Source organism: Carcharodon carcharias, chromosome 14 (genome assembly GCF_017639515.1).
Source record: "Carcharodon carcharias isolate sCarCar2 chromosome 14, sCarCar2.pri, whole genome shotgun sequence".
NCBI classification, from domain to species: Eukaryota; Metazoa; Chordata; class Chondrichthyes; order Lamniformes; family Lamnidae; genus Carcharodon; species Carcharodon carcharias.
In genome coordinates, this window is record NC_054480.1 from 143,367,501 (window position 1) to 143,382,481 (window position 14,981).

At 39.5% G+C, this 14,981-nt stretch overlaps 1 protein-coding gene across 2 annotated transcripts in view; it reads left to right on the forward strand.

Moving 5' to 3' along the window:
• The window catches only part of LOC121287322 (nuclear receptor ROR-beta-like), a 79,133-nt gene extending 64,410 nt beyond the window's left edge, over window positions 1-14,723 (forward strand). For both annotated transcript variants that reach the window (XM_041205102.1, XM_041205101.1), the window contains exons 5-10: window positions 685-806; window positions 2,504-2,636; window positions 5,576-5,683; window positions 6,208-6,318; window positions 8,055-8,167; window positions 11,355-14,723. In XM_041205102.1, the coding sequence (XP_041061036.1) occupies window positions 685-806; window positions 2,504-2,636; window positions 5,576-5,683; window positions 6,208-6,318; window positions 8,055-8,167; window positions 11,355-11,516 (749 nt within the window). In that variant the 3' untranslated portion in view covers window positions 11,517-14,723. The remainder of the gene's footprint in view (window positions 1-684; window positions 807-2,503; window positions 2,637-5,575; window positions 5,684-6,207; window positions 6,319-8,054; window positions 8,168-11,354) is intronic.
• The last annotated feature ends 258 nt before the right edge of the window (window positions 14,724-14,981 follow it).

Below are 14,981 nucleotides of genomic sequence, written 5' to 3' on the forward strand. Positions count from 1 at the left end.
TAAATAACCGCAGTGGGTTTCATTTGTCTGTCTTGAAATAAAAATTTTCATGACCTTCAATGGAGAACCAGGCAGCAAAATGCCATTTTGATAATGCGATTGACGAGAGTGGCGCAACTCTGACAGCAACATTTGGATTTTTGCACTTAACTACTCATTTGTTCCTTACCCGGTATAAATAGCGGTGAGTGGCATCAGCCTCATGGTTATTTTGAGAGCATATTGTGGACCATGACATCATTTTATTTGCATGTTTTCTCTTCCTTAACCCAATGTTTCTTTATTTCTCTTTTTATTTCTCTTTCTGTATCTGATTTGACAGTGAATTTCCAATCCTTGATATCTCCTTAACCAATGAGACTTCTTTTTGGTTGCCCTATTCCCCCAAGTCGCAGATACCATGTTTCTGTTTTTGTGCCATTATCAGCTTGGATTTCCAACTTTGTGGGCAAAATTCTTTTTAAGCTGGAGGGTTTAGCGGCAAGCGTAAATAACAGCAGATGCCGTATGATGCTCTGCTACATTATGTCCTGACCCTCTAGGAGAGCAATCAAAATGAGTGCCTAGAAATGCCTTTTTTTTTGGTTTTGCAAATAGGATCCATTGGATTAAATTCATGAGTATTGCTGGTTCCGAGCCAAGTGTCGCGTACCATCCTTTTAAAACCTGCATCCTCTTCTCCAGATCAGATAGCGCAGAATGTGGTGGAATCACATTCAGAAACTTGCCAGTACACAATTGAAGAGTTAAAGCAGCTTGCCTGGCAACCCTATACACAGGAGGAAATCAGGAACTTTCAAAATAAGGTACTGATCAAACCTACTTTAAGCAATAATTACTACAATTACAAAGTTAAAATCTTCATACATTAAAAGCACAAAGGCTAATTTAAAATAACATTTTCATTCACTCCACACTAATATCATGGGGCGAAAAAGATACTTTATACCGGGATGAGAATCTGTTTATAGAGACGATACAATAAGAACACATTATATTCCTAATTTTTACCTTTTATAGACATCAACAGTAATGCGAGTGTATTCTAGTGCTTATCTAGTCTTAACTATTCCTATACGCCTCTGGCTGGTCTTCCACATTCTACCCTCCCTAAACTTGAGGTCATCTAAAACTCTGCTGCCATGTCTTGTCTTGCCCCATTCCCCTATCACCCCTGTGTTCCTGTGATCTACACTCAAGCGACTTCTTGATCTTAAAACTCTCAGCCTTATTTTCAAATTCCTCCCCTCGTCCTTCCCTATCTCTGCAGCCTCCTGCAGCCCACAACCCTCTAAGATATCTGCATTCCTCTAATTCTGGCCTCGTTTGCATCCCCTTTTACAATCGTCATTGGCCCGAAGCTCTGGAATACCCTTGCTATACCTGCTTTCCTCCTTTAAGACATTCCTTATAACTTACCTCTTTGACCAAGCTTTTAGCCACTGACTTGAAGTCTCCTCATGTGGCTGGCTGTCATATTTTATAATGTACCTTGGGACGTTTTATTATGTTCAAAGGTGCTATTTAAATAAAAGTTCTTGTTGTTGCTTTCTCATTCAATTAATGGGAAAATCTGCCTCAGCCATTACACTGTGACAGTTGGGGTTGCTTAAGTGCTTTCTTTATGCTGTCACATTGCAGCACAGGCATTAAGCTCCATTACTGCAATCACTAAAGCCACGGGACTCGTCACATAAGTACAAGCGGAACTGGGCTGCACTGCACCTGATTTGTTAACATAGGCCAGGGATTTTGCCCCTATTCGGGCGGGGGGTGCGAGCGGGAGCGGCTGCGAAAGCACTGCCCGCAATCGGGCCCCAACCCGTGCTGCAGCGCTCAGTGCTGCCTGGGTTGGGGCGGGAGGAGGTCAAGCGTGCAAGTTCACACATGCGCGTGAATGTGCGCGGTGAAAGCTCCCTGAGGCACAGAGCCGGCTCAGGGAGCTTAAGATTTTTTTAAAAATGAAAAATAAATAAATTTTAAAATGTTAAAAAAAAAACATGCCCCCCCTCATGCGACTCTCACATGAACAGGGACATGTCATGACTGAAATGTTGAAATTTTTATTTAGTTTTTAACTGCTGTTGGAAACCTCATCCCGCCCGTGGATGAGGCTTCCTAAAAAAATCCAAAGGCCGCTTGGCCTTTGCGCCTGTCTGTCCCACTGTAATCCCACGTCATTTTACCCTTGTTTGTGTCAGGCATGTACCCGCCCAGCCAGTGAAAAATTCTGCCCATAGAACTAAACCACCGAGTTTTGTTGTGATGGTATCCAGATGTTGCTGTTTGCTTCTGCAGGATATCTCCTGTACGGCGGCAAAAAGCTTGATTTCTAACAATTGTATTCTAAATTATAAGAATTACCTAATTTTTTTTTAAAAAGTATAGATAAAGAAACATGTCGATCACCCAGTCAGTATTTGCTTGACAGGTATAATGTACGGCGTAAAACCTGGTGATGTCTTCTGTACAATATATTTAGTTTGACTCTGTGTTTGAACAGTCCTGTGAGGCCATGTGGCAGCAATGTGCAATCCAAGTGACAAATGCGATCCAGTACGTGGTGGAATTTGCCAAGCGGATCAGTGGATTCATGGACCTGTGTCAGAATGATCAGATCATACTCCTTAAAGCAGGTACATATCACATCCTATTCTGACAAAAATAACAAGGTACTAAGAACATAAGAAATAGGAGCAGGAGAAGTCCACTCGGCCCCTCAAGCCTGCTCCACCGTTCAATAAGATCATGGCTGATCCTCTTGTGTTTCCATTTCCACATTCCCGTCTAACCCCGATAACCTTTTTGATTCCGTTGCCTAACAAGAGTGTGTTTACCTCTGCCCTTAATTCAATTCAATGACCCCGCACCTCCACCACCTTCTGAGGCGGAGATGAGCACAGAACATTGTTTTTAGGAAATTTGGGCATTGGGACTTAGGAGGAATATTCAGCAGCAGTGTGCAACAAATGAAAATCCACAGTGGAAAACAGTAACATCAAAGCAGGAGTAAAGCTGAGGGCCTGAGTGGGACTAAGAATTCTAACCCTGTATTGTCACCTCCTGGGCCTGTTATGAATCCAAGTGGGATGACAGGCTCTCTATTGGATATCATTCAAGAGACTGTAATGAGGGGCTTCACCACTCAGCAGCATCAAGTAGACTACTTTCCAGTTTAATTTTAGCCTATGCTTGAAAATTATGAAAATGTTATTCCTGGAATATTCATTGCTATGAGTTGACAGGCAGTATGTCTGTAAATGTGCTTCCCCCAAAGTTTTAATCAATCGTAGACAAATTATCTTGTTTCAGAGAAATGAAGATAATTAAGTACAAGATACATATCTATTCCAGATGAGCCTATTACAAAGGGGGAGGGGGGTGTGGAAGGAAACTAATAACTACAGAAAGACCCTATTGTAGTATATAACACTTCTAGAGTGTTTTTTTTAATTCATTCATGGGATGTGGGCATCACTGGCTAAGCCAGTATTTATTGCTCCTTGCTCAGGGGACATTTAAGAGTCAACCACATTGCTGTGGGTCTGGAGTCACATATAGGCCAGACCAAGTAAGGATGGCAGATTTCCTTCCCTAAAGGGCATTAGTGAACCAGATGGGTTTTTACAACAAATTTAAAAAGGTTTCATGGTCATCATCAGACTTTTAATTCCAGCTTTTTATTGAATTCAGATTCCATCATCTGCTGTGGTAGGATTTGAACCCAGGTCCCCAGAGCATTACCCTGGGTCTCTGGATTACTAGTCCAGCAACAATACCACTGCGCCATTGGGTGTCTTTCAGTTTATAAAACGTCTCCATGCTTTTGAAAGGCGCTCGGGGAACCTGAGCAGGAAGAAGAACAGAAGTCGGGGAGGTGATTGAAAGGTTTAAGGAAGCTCATGAAGGTGGGAAGAGAGCAAGATAGACAGGTTTAGGATCAGAATTTTAGAGGAGGGACATAAAGGCTGAAGGTCCTACCACTGATGTTGAAGCAGAGAAAAAGGGATATGTCCAGTAGACCATAGATGCAAGAGAGGATGATCCTTTCTGGTATCTAGGGGCAAAGTAATTCAACAATATTACAAAGGTGAAGTGCACCTTGCACCTTTTTATTTTTAACAGAAGTTATTTATTTCAAGATTTGTGTGGATTTATGAATTAAAAACTGTAGGGAAATAATGGTATTTACACTGCTGTGCACAGTTCTCAGATGATCTTTACACTTTATAATTTGCGCTATGACTAGGTAGATGTTTTTAATTATCATTCTCACTGGTGATGTGTTTTTCTTAAGCTATCCCTTTGAGACTGTAATGCAAAACAACCACCAGTGAACACTCCTGTGTAATAAATTTCCTTCACTTCAGTGGCAAGTTGTAAATTTGTAGACCACATAAGTGTTCTAGAATGTAGGGAAGCACCAACACAGCAGCTATATGACTGTCTTTGGAAAATTCCTTGGATGTCCTTAAGTGCGTCTTCATAAAAACTGATAACACTCTGCATAATAACATTCAATTTTAAAATGGAAAGATCTGGCATTAGGATATGTCAGAGATAAGCTATTAGAGCTATTCAGAGCTGAAGTTATTTTTGTTACAAAATAAATTGCAGATGTGAAAAGCAAATAATAATGAAAAAAACAGACTGGATTTAACACCTGGTTTTGAAAATAGTAGACCTGTCAGTGCATGGGAGGGCCAAGCCGGGTATGTACTGTTTACAAACCAGGAACATTGGAGCTAATGTACATGATTGTGTTAATCTTAGAATTTTAGCACATTTATTTGTGCTTGCACCATTTATTTATTTGAACACCATTTCTTCCCTCATTGTTTCACATTCTCCCTTTTCAAATACTTAATCCAATTCCACTTTTAAATGTTGTTCATGTCTGCCTCAGTGACAACTTGCAGTAACGTTATGCTAAAAACATTCTGAATAGAAAAACTTTCTGTTAACTTTTATCTTTGCTCTTCTAGAAAAAACTGTGAACTTGAGCCCTCTTGTTAGTTTGCTCTTTTTTCTACTTTTCCATTGAAGGTTTCTATTAGTGGATGTTTAATATCTCCTCCCTTCAGTTGGTCCCACATTTGACTTCCTCTGTGAAAACAGAGACGAAGCTGGTCCTGTTTTACCAACAGACAGCTCATGGGATTGGGAGAAATAGTGGTTCCTCCTACCCTGCTCCCCCAAATACTACACTGTACTTTCAACAGAGAGTAAAATCAGGCTGGGTGTAAATACAGCATTTCTCTTCATTGGATGGATTGGGTTAAAATTACCCCCGAGAGTACTTACTGACTCTCTACCATTCTCCCAGTTGTCAGATTCACCCCACCTTTAACTAACCTTTTACCCCAGATACGCTTATAAATAGCCTTTTAAGTTGAAGCAAACCAACTTTTTAATGCAATTTTTTCCACTCATTTTAAAGATGCAGTTTGGAATGTCTATTTTAATGCTGCTGTCAAACTGGAAAATTCTAACCACTCATTGAAGTTTCTGTTCCAAATTAAAAAGTGTTAATTTTGTGAGATCAGAGAGAGAATTTTCTGTCTTCCTGTTCTAGGTTGCCTTGAGGTCTTGTTGGTTCGAATGTGTCGAGCATATAACCCCATGAACAACACGCTGTTTTTTGAAGGAAAGTATGGAGGCACACAGATCTTCAAATCATTGGGTAAGATTTGATACGCATATAAATAAGGTGGTATCACAAATAAATGCAACTAGCATAGAAATTTGGTGCTAAATTGGCACCTAAGCTTCCTCTATGGAAGTCAAGATGCGCACACTTAATACAAGCCAGGAGTCCGTCACCTGCCTTATTGGTATAGATACAAAAATAAGGTTAAAGCTTAGATTTGAATTTCCATTTTAGTCGTGGAGTAAGATGAATCGGAATAAGGTCAATTTCCCAGCTCTCGCCCATGAAATTCACATGCTACAAGAATGGAAAATTGAGACCATTGCACACCATGGAGAGTGAAGACCCAAATCTATCTTAAAAAGTTTCGAAATTCAGGAGGTTCTCTCAAATGTTGCTTTAAGTCATTCATTCAGATTTAGGAATCCACAAATGTAACTTACTCTTGCAGCTGTTGTGTGATGATGATGACAAATTGTATCTCCATTACCCATAATCTATTTTGCTCAAGTTTCTGCAGCTGGATTTACAGGGCTAATGCTTCCCCTTTTCCTCAGGTTGTGATGATTTGATCAACATTGTCTTTGACTTGGCAAAAAACTTGTGCTGCCTGCATTTGACGGAGGAAGAGATTGCATTGTTCACAGCTGGCATCTTATTGTCTCCAGGTATGTCAAATATGGATGTTAAAGCATTGAGCTGGAAAATGCAATGACTGTTGGCCGTATCCTGACCTTTAAGTGTTTCATTGTGTATCGTCTGGTGGTGCTGTCTGTTGGTTCAGTAATATTGAACTAAATAATGGGTTCTTTTCCACGATTCCTTGGTTGAACAGCTCCACCTGACCAGTGGAGCCAAAGTGCTTCTTGAAAGGGATGTGTAGTGGGGGCAGGGTGAGGGTGGAAGGAAGATGTAAGTTGGCTCATTTTATCACATGTGTGATCAGATGGTTTATCCAGTTGATGGCTGGACCCTGGTATGAATATCTTGGATTTCAAACACTGCACAATTTATTTTCATTGTTTTAAAATGGAAAGTGAGTACCACGCGTTGAAATGTTTGAAGGAAACAGGAGACTGAGAAATGCATGTCATGTTATTGAATCTCTTAATTGTTAGACAGTAGAAATGCCATCAGTCCAGAACTCAAATATTTTCGTTCTTCCCTCTTCTTCCTCCTTCTTACATGAAGAAATACTTTAAGACAATGTCATATCAAAAAAAATCATTAACTGATCTGATCCAGCACTGATAAAATTGAGGACAAGAGTTTCTTTGTTGTCAGTACTTTCTGATCAAGGTTGTTCCAAATTTTAACTGTTTTGTGGCTGCTGTTCCTCTTTTGCTTCATTTTTATTATTCATTCAAGGGAAGTGGGTGTCGCTGGCTAGGCCAGCATTTATTGGCCCCTTATCGAGCTCTACCTGTCCCACCCCCCTCTACCAGCTTATATTTCATCTCATTTCTATATTTCTTTAGTTCTGATGAAGGGTCATAAGGACTGGAAACGTCAACTGTGTCCCTCTCCGCAGATGCTGTCGGACCTGCTGAGTTTTTCTGGGTATTTTTGTTTATGTTGAAATATTGTCCTAACAACCATCTCAATAACGGAGCAACCCTACTGAATAACAGTAGTGTTGACTGAAATTGTAGGTCAAAGCCTCAAGTTAATGCTACAACTTTAAAGAAAGAACTTCAGTTTATAAGGTAGCTTATCACATTCCTGCAATGGCCACAACATGTTCTTTGCCCAATTGATTTTTTTGATGTGCAGTCGTGGTTGTCACGTAGGCAAACCCGGCATCCATCTTGCATACAGGAAAGTTCCCACAAACAGCCAGCAAGTTTGAAAAGCCAGTGAACCTTTTCTGCAGGTGTTGGCTGAGGGGCAATTTTGGTGGGACGTTGCGAGAATTTCACTTTCAAAAAGGAATCTTTTTCAAAGGCAGACAGGGGCTTTGTGTAATGTCGTAGCTGAAAGGTGACTATTTCTTCAACATTTGTATGGAGCTCTGAGCAACAAAAAGAAACAAACGAATGCAGAATGATGTTTAGTGACTTTTTTAAAGTGAGCTGCATGTGTTAGACCCTACGTTGGACGAGTAGCCATCAAGTTTGCCATAGAAAAAACCAGCAAGAGGCTTCATGAGCAGCCATTCCATTGGGTTGAAATTTTTCTCTCGCAAAACGGGTAGTATCAGTTTGGCTGCCTGTTACATATAACATCTGATATTTCATTCCATTAGCTGCGATGGAACTAATAACAGCCACTGAGTATAACGGGCAGCCAATCTGATATCTGATAGTTTTGCGCTGTTGACCGAGAGGAACTTCTAACCATTATCTTTCTAAACAGTTCCTTTAATAGGTGTGGAATAACGTCTCACTTTGCCTCTTTCTTTTAGACCGACCATGGTTGACAGAAGCTAGGAAAGTCAAGAAGCTACAGGATAAGATTTTTGAGGCATTGCAACACGTCATTCACAAAAATCACCTGGATGATGACAAGTTATCAAAGGTATACGGATCTGTTTCATAAAAGCAGAAATTATTACGATTAAGCACACAATCAACTATAGACAAACAACATGCATTTGTATAGCACTTCAATGTAGAAGATTGCTCGAGGTTACGTCACAGAAGCATAAGGGAGAAAATAAGGGAGCCAACAAGACCAAAAGGTATCAGGAGGTGATCAAAAACTTGGTCAAGGAGATGGATTTTAAGGAATGAAAAGTAGTCAGGGTGTGGAGAAAGTTTTGAAATCCCAGAAAGATGCCTGAAAGCCTATTGGCCAGTGGTGGAGTGAAGGGCAGAAATTGACAAGACTGCAAGCAGAGTTCAGAGACACGTTACAGTGCCAGAGGATGGTTACAGCAATGGGGGGGTCTGAAACACAAAGGTGAAAATTTAAAACCTGAGGCATTGGGGAACGTGGAGACAATATAAACGAGTGAGGGTAGATTGACAAGCAGGTTTTGGTGCAGGATGGAACACAGGGAACAAAAGTTTTGATTACCCAAGGTTTACAGAGGGGGAAAGAATGAAAGACTGGCCAGGAGAGTATTGGAATAAGGTAGACTGAGGTTACAAAGGCATGAGAGATTTGCAGAGCAGGCAATCTTACAGAGGAAGTAGATGGTCTTTGAGGTGGGGAGGATATGGAGTAGGAGGTTCAGCTCAGTATATAATGGAGTATCAAGATTGTTACTAGTTTGGTTTACCACTGTATACTCAGAAAAATGGGGGCCTGGTGGGAGAGTTTTAACAAGGACAGGCATCTTTGGCAAGGATATAGACTTCATGCAAGGGCTGGAAAATAATGACTTTGGACTTTCTTGTATTTAGTGAAAGGTCATTGCAGTTTATCCAAGCCTGCATTTCATAGAAGCGGCTAGACAACACAAAGGCAATGGATTTTTCTGATGTGGCTTGTGTTTTGTTTTGGTGAAATACTGAATGAATGATTAATTCAGCTCTTAAAGAAAGATTTATTATATGGCTATTTTTATTTCCACTCTCGTAATCCTAATCCCAAATATAATCTTCATCTGGCAGAGCAGCTCTGCATATTTCTAGATTCAGGTGCTATGTAAATGCAAGCTGTTGTAATAGAGGTGGTGGTGGTGGTACATACGCACATAAGAAACAGGAGCAGAAGTAGGCCCTTGGCCCCTTGAGCATTCAATAAGATCATGGCTGATCTGTTTGTGTTTCGAATTCCACATTCCCATCTACCCCCCCCAGTAGCCTTTGATTCCCTTGCCTAACAAGAATCTATCAACCTCGGCCTTAAAAATATTCAATGGCCCCACCTCCACCGCCTTCTGAGGCAGCGTGTTCCAAAGTTGCACAACCCTCTGAGAGAAAAAAACTTCTCCTTATCACTGAAGTAGTACTCGTAGCAAAGTTGGCACCTGGGAAAGATGGCAAGCAGGTGTTAAAAATAAAAGTTTGAGAGGCACTTTTTAGTGACCGACCCACACCCTGAGAGTGATCGGTCACCCCCACTCCAACCCACCTCCATTAAAACCGCTTTGGGGAGTTAAAATCCCCCGGCACTGCCTGTTACGTCCATGAGTTCCTTGATCATCTCTTCCTCTATGCACTTGAAAATTTATCTTAATTCATGCTGCTTACTGTCACTTTCACTTGGCATCACATAACTGACATCACAATCCTAACCGCCAACTGAAATAGCATAGCATGTCTAATCCCACACACAAAATGATTCGTTATGTACTGTATTCAACATCAGAAAATGATTTCACTGCTGAGGAACTTGCAAACATTTGTCCAGTTATTAAAAGTAAACAACTAAAATGGTTCCATGAATAATGACCACAGTGGCTATAACAATAAAATCATGGCAATTTTCAATTTTAATCAAGGAATTAGACACAATGTGCACTTAACTTTAGTCTCTGGAGCACAATCTCCATCACATTCTATTTTTAAAATGTCAGTATACGTAAAACAAGTGACATCCTGAATATTTCACAGGCTTTAATAAGTCAAACTGAGTGAATGTCTCTTGCAAAGGATCATACATGAAAACATTCAACAGGACTACAAGAGGTCCAGGCTGCTGGATTATGCACTGGTTGTTTTACAGTGAACTGGTACAATTTCATCTTGTAAATCCCATGTTTCAAATGTAATTAGTTTCAATTCACATAAACAATGAAAAATTGGTCCTAAAAGTCTTCAGTTAACACTTACATCGTGCCAAAATATGCATAAATATGTTAGCAGTGTAGGGGGATTTTAAGTCTTCCAGTCTGTCAGAAACAAGACGGTGGTTCCTCAAAAAGAGTGTGGTATGACTTGCTGCCCCCTCCCTGCCAATGGCAAATCTACACCAGCCAGGCCACCTCATGTTGCAGCAGGCCAATGTCCACAGGCTGCCCCAGGAAGGTTGTTTCCCCACCCACAGTCCCGGCAGCCTCATGCCAATGAGCCCAATGTTGGAACTGGCAGGCGGTTGGTCTGCCTACTCTGCTGATCTATTGCCCGCACACTGCTTGTGTATAAAATCCATGATATAAAAGGTGATTTTAACCTAACCCGCACATTTGGAAGCTGACAGAATCTAGTGCAATTCTGGTTTGGTATCCTGTCCGGTTTTGAAGTCAGTGTAGAGTGATATTGGGCGGGTTATAAAACCAATGTTCCACCCAATCCTGTGGGCTTCCTTCCGGAGAAGTAGGTTAAATTGACCTCATTGAAACCGCAAAAAAAGTCATGCAGACTATGCCAAATGAATACCAACTTTTCAGTTACCAACACAATCTGCATTACTGTGATGTATTTTCCAGCCTACTATCAGGTTCAGTTTAGACCACACTTGTACCTGAACCAATGTGAATTCAACACAATTTAAGAGTGAATTGTCCAATTTTACTCAGTATATACTTTTTATTTGAACATGACATCTGAGCCTAGAAATTTTTTATCACATTTCTCTGCTTATTATTTTAATAAGGGTGTTCACATCACTTTTAAAATAGTGGAATGATAGGATATAATAGAAATATATTAGAAAGTGTCAAGACTTCATATGTTAGTCTCCCAAGCATTAATTTCTAGGCCTTGAGGCCTAAAAATAAAAATTCTACTATTCCGGCATAATTTAGATATATATTCAAGAAGTTCGTCCTGTTTTCTCACATCTCAATGCAGTCTTTTCTCTTCCTCCTCAACAGCTGATCTCCAAGTTATCAATGGTGAAGTCAGTGTGCAACCTTCATGTGGATAAGCTGCAGCTATTCAAATTGCTACATCCACAAACAGTGCACAACTTTCCGCCACTCTACAAGGAAGTATTCAGCACAGAGATGCAGTATCCAGATTCCACCAACAGCTAAACTTATCAGTTCCGTGCAACACAGCATTCCCAAAGTGAAAATTAATGGGTTTAAACTCCTGTATCACCAATTGCAATAGCACTAGGATGAATGTACTGCACTTCATATGGTTTCACCGCAACAGTCAAAAGAATGTAAATACTGGATACTAAATAGTGGAAAAACCTTGTGCATGACATTTAAAAGCAGCTCCATTGTGTTCATGGACCAGAATTAATTCAAAATTGCAAGACCGACCTTCCAACGCTCTGTCTAAAATCTGTTTCTGCTGGTAAAAAGAACAGTGAATTAAAGGAGTATAGATAGTATTTTATCTGTAATGCAAACTTATATATTTTATGAAGGGTGTTTCTTTTTACTCTGAGTTTTCAGTGATTTCAGAGTTGTTCTTGTGGTTCATCATTGATGTTAGACTTATTTTCCAGGCAATGTTTGCTTCAGCGGTGCTACTACATGGTGAAGTTTTGAAGGAGTGCATCAAAATTCCTTGGAATTAAATTACAACAATGCTGAAGCCAGCAATTAAAAACTCTGAAATCTTATACATGTAAATGTGTATGTGTTTATATTACTAATATATATCTTTAGGAAATGGTCAAAATGACACCTGCATGTAATAATAATTAAAAGGTTATGGTGTCCATTAGCACTATGACCATGTTAGTGGACAGTAGTCATAGCTTTGCAATGTATTTTATTTTATCCTTAGAATAAAATCCAGTGTTTCCCATAGTAGCCATAAAATGGCCTGTTCGGCTAACTACTGGAGGAGCATATTAGATGCGTAAGCATTAGGGTTTCTATATTTTACCATTAGGGAGCCAAACTATTCCAGGCTAAGGGGAACCTGAAGAACCCTTAATAAAATGACGAAAAATGCAGTCACAATCTCTGAAAAGGTTTCTCTGTAGTCTGCTGTAAGATGGCTGTGATCTTCAAGAAATACCATCCGTCAGTCAGTAGAGCACAATAATGAAGTGACATTTAGCCTCTGATTTTGTAGGCACCCAGGAAACTAAATTAATGTAGCTGAACTACTGGTTAAAATAAAATTCATGTTAACTGCCGATCTATGCTCGACAGACATCAGTGTGCACCCTTAAAACAAAAAATGCACTTTTTCTCACTGAAAATTGACATATTATCCCCCTCGCTCAACCCAGTATATCCCAGATCAAGAATAGTTTCCAAATATTATTTACAACCATTGCTAAACCTTAAGGGAATTCATCATCCATTACCTAATTTTCCCACAAAGACAATGTATAGTGTCTAGCACACTCCTGCAAAGTTCTGGGACACCCATTCCTTCGTAACATGTAATGGGAGTGGTTGAACATTCTTGCAATGTTTGAAAGAACTGGCTTTTAGAAGTATCACGCTTGTTTTGGTGTATCTTGTAATCTATTTTTTCCATTACTGATACCCTATAAGGGAATAATATATAACAATGTACAAGCAAAATTGCTTAATTTAATTATTTATTGGTTCAATTATAGCGTGTAGCTTTACATACAGTGATGGATTTTCAGCACAAATGTGATTTTAAATTTTGATGGAGTTGCAGGGGGGGCCAGCGAAGAAAAAGAATCCATTCTAGCAGATAGGAGGTTGCAGACATAAGTTGCATGTGTGCAGATCAATAGCAGTGATGAAGATCCGTAGAAAGTGACTTGTGCACAGGAAGTGGCATCAACAGAGAAATGAAATAGAAGATGGCAAATCAGATGTCACAAACCTGATTGTTACACTGGAATCTGTCACAGATAAGGTTATGTGTAATACATACAAGGGAACCTTCCAAGTTTTTGATGTGCTCTGTAATTAAATGCACTGAGTGAGGTGATATTGAGCCTAAACAGCCCAGATTCAAGCCCTGTATGTTGGTCAACATCTGCCAGGGTAGACGAGACTTTACTGTGATCGAAAACAGTTCCCAGGACTGAGGAGGAGAAAAATCAACAAAGTCAGCTGTCGTTCCTAATCGTTATTCATTGATTGACTTCTGGAAGGTGTGTGTGTGTAGACAGTTGTAAAGCCCACTGGAATTCTCAGTCTTGATTCAAATGTGGTCATTTGAACAAAGTACTAGAAAGCTATCAGTGCCCACTGAACTAAAATATGACTCACCACCATTAAGAACATAGAGGACCGAAAGGAAGGAAGATGACCAAGCACAGAACATTGTAAGACGGATAGTGTTTCGTTTCACTGAATGGGACTTCTGAACTAGTACAGGGTTTCCAACACCTTTCCCAAACCTGTCCTCCCATACCTGGTGCAGCATCTAATCTGGAAAACTAAAACAGCACATTGGCAATAGATGCCCTGAAGGCCAGTATTGCCTTTTAAGTAGGTGCATTAAGAAAACTTCTGAAACAGCAAAGTAGAAAGTACTATTTTTTCTATGTTGGGTACATTTGAGATGTTTGGGCATATGTAAGCTAAGGATCTGCTTGCTGGATTCCAGATTTTAAGCACTTTTTGAATTTAAACTATTGAAAATTTCTTTGAAACATTTGTTAGAGGGAGAGGCTAATATGTGTTTTTTGATTTTGCTGTTCATTGACGGGTCTTATATATTCATTTCCACTTCTTCACTTGCAATGTAGGGCATCTCTTCTAGTTGGATATGGAAGAATATAATTGGCTGGTTTGTTGCACATCTGCATAATGTAGTGTTTAGCAAAAAAAAAGTATTAAAAAAATTGATCCACTGGGATTCAAAAGGTTGATCCATTCCTTACAGGATGTGTTTCAGTTCCTATGATAGAGTAGTGTCTCGCACCACTTTAAAAAAATTTAAACTTACACTGTGTGTATTATTCTTGTGAATGTTGTGAAAAGAAGAGAAATGAAACAACACCCAGCTTTATGTTTCTCTTTCAAAATGTGGAAAATGCTTTCCCTGGCACATTAAATAATGGACAATATTTGTTATATAGTTTAGAAAGTTATTTGGATTTTTTTTGGTCTGTATTGTAAAACTGTAATTCTATTTTTTTTTAAAGAATGAAATACCTATATAAATGCAAGATGAGAAGAATAGAAAGATTTTTTAAAAGTCTTGTCCACATTTCAATGACGAGCAAATTCTTATTTTAATATATTGACAATTTAAGAAAGATTGGGTAACAATTAGTGAATGGATATAGATGTATAATGTAAAGGATGTGTACATGAACCACATTAAAATTATATATTGTATGAAGAGTGGGTAAATACTAAATGTTTTGTTCATTATCTATTGATTGCATCAGAAGCAAACCATACATTTTTCTATCCATTGCAGTTCATAGTGATGTTTGTTGAGAGATAAATATTGGCCAAGATATCAAGGAGAACCCCACACCTTTACTTCAAAGTAGTACCATGGGATTCACCTGAGAGGGCAGGCAGATATTGGGTTTAATGTGTCATTCAATGCCAACACCTCCAATGGTGCAGCATTCCTTCAGTACTGCG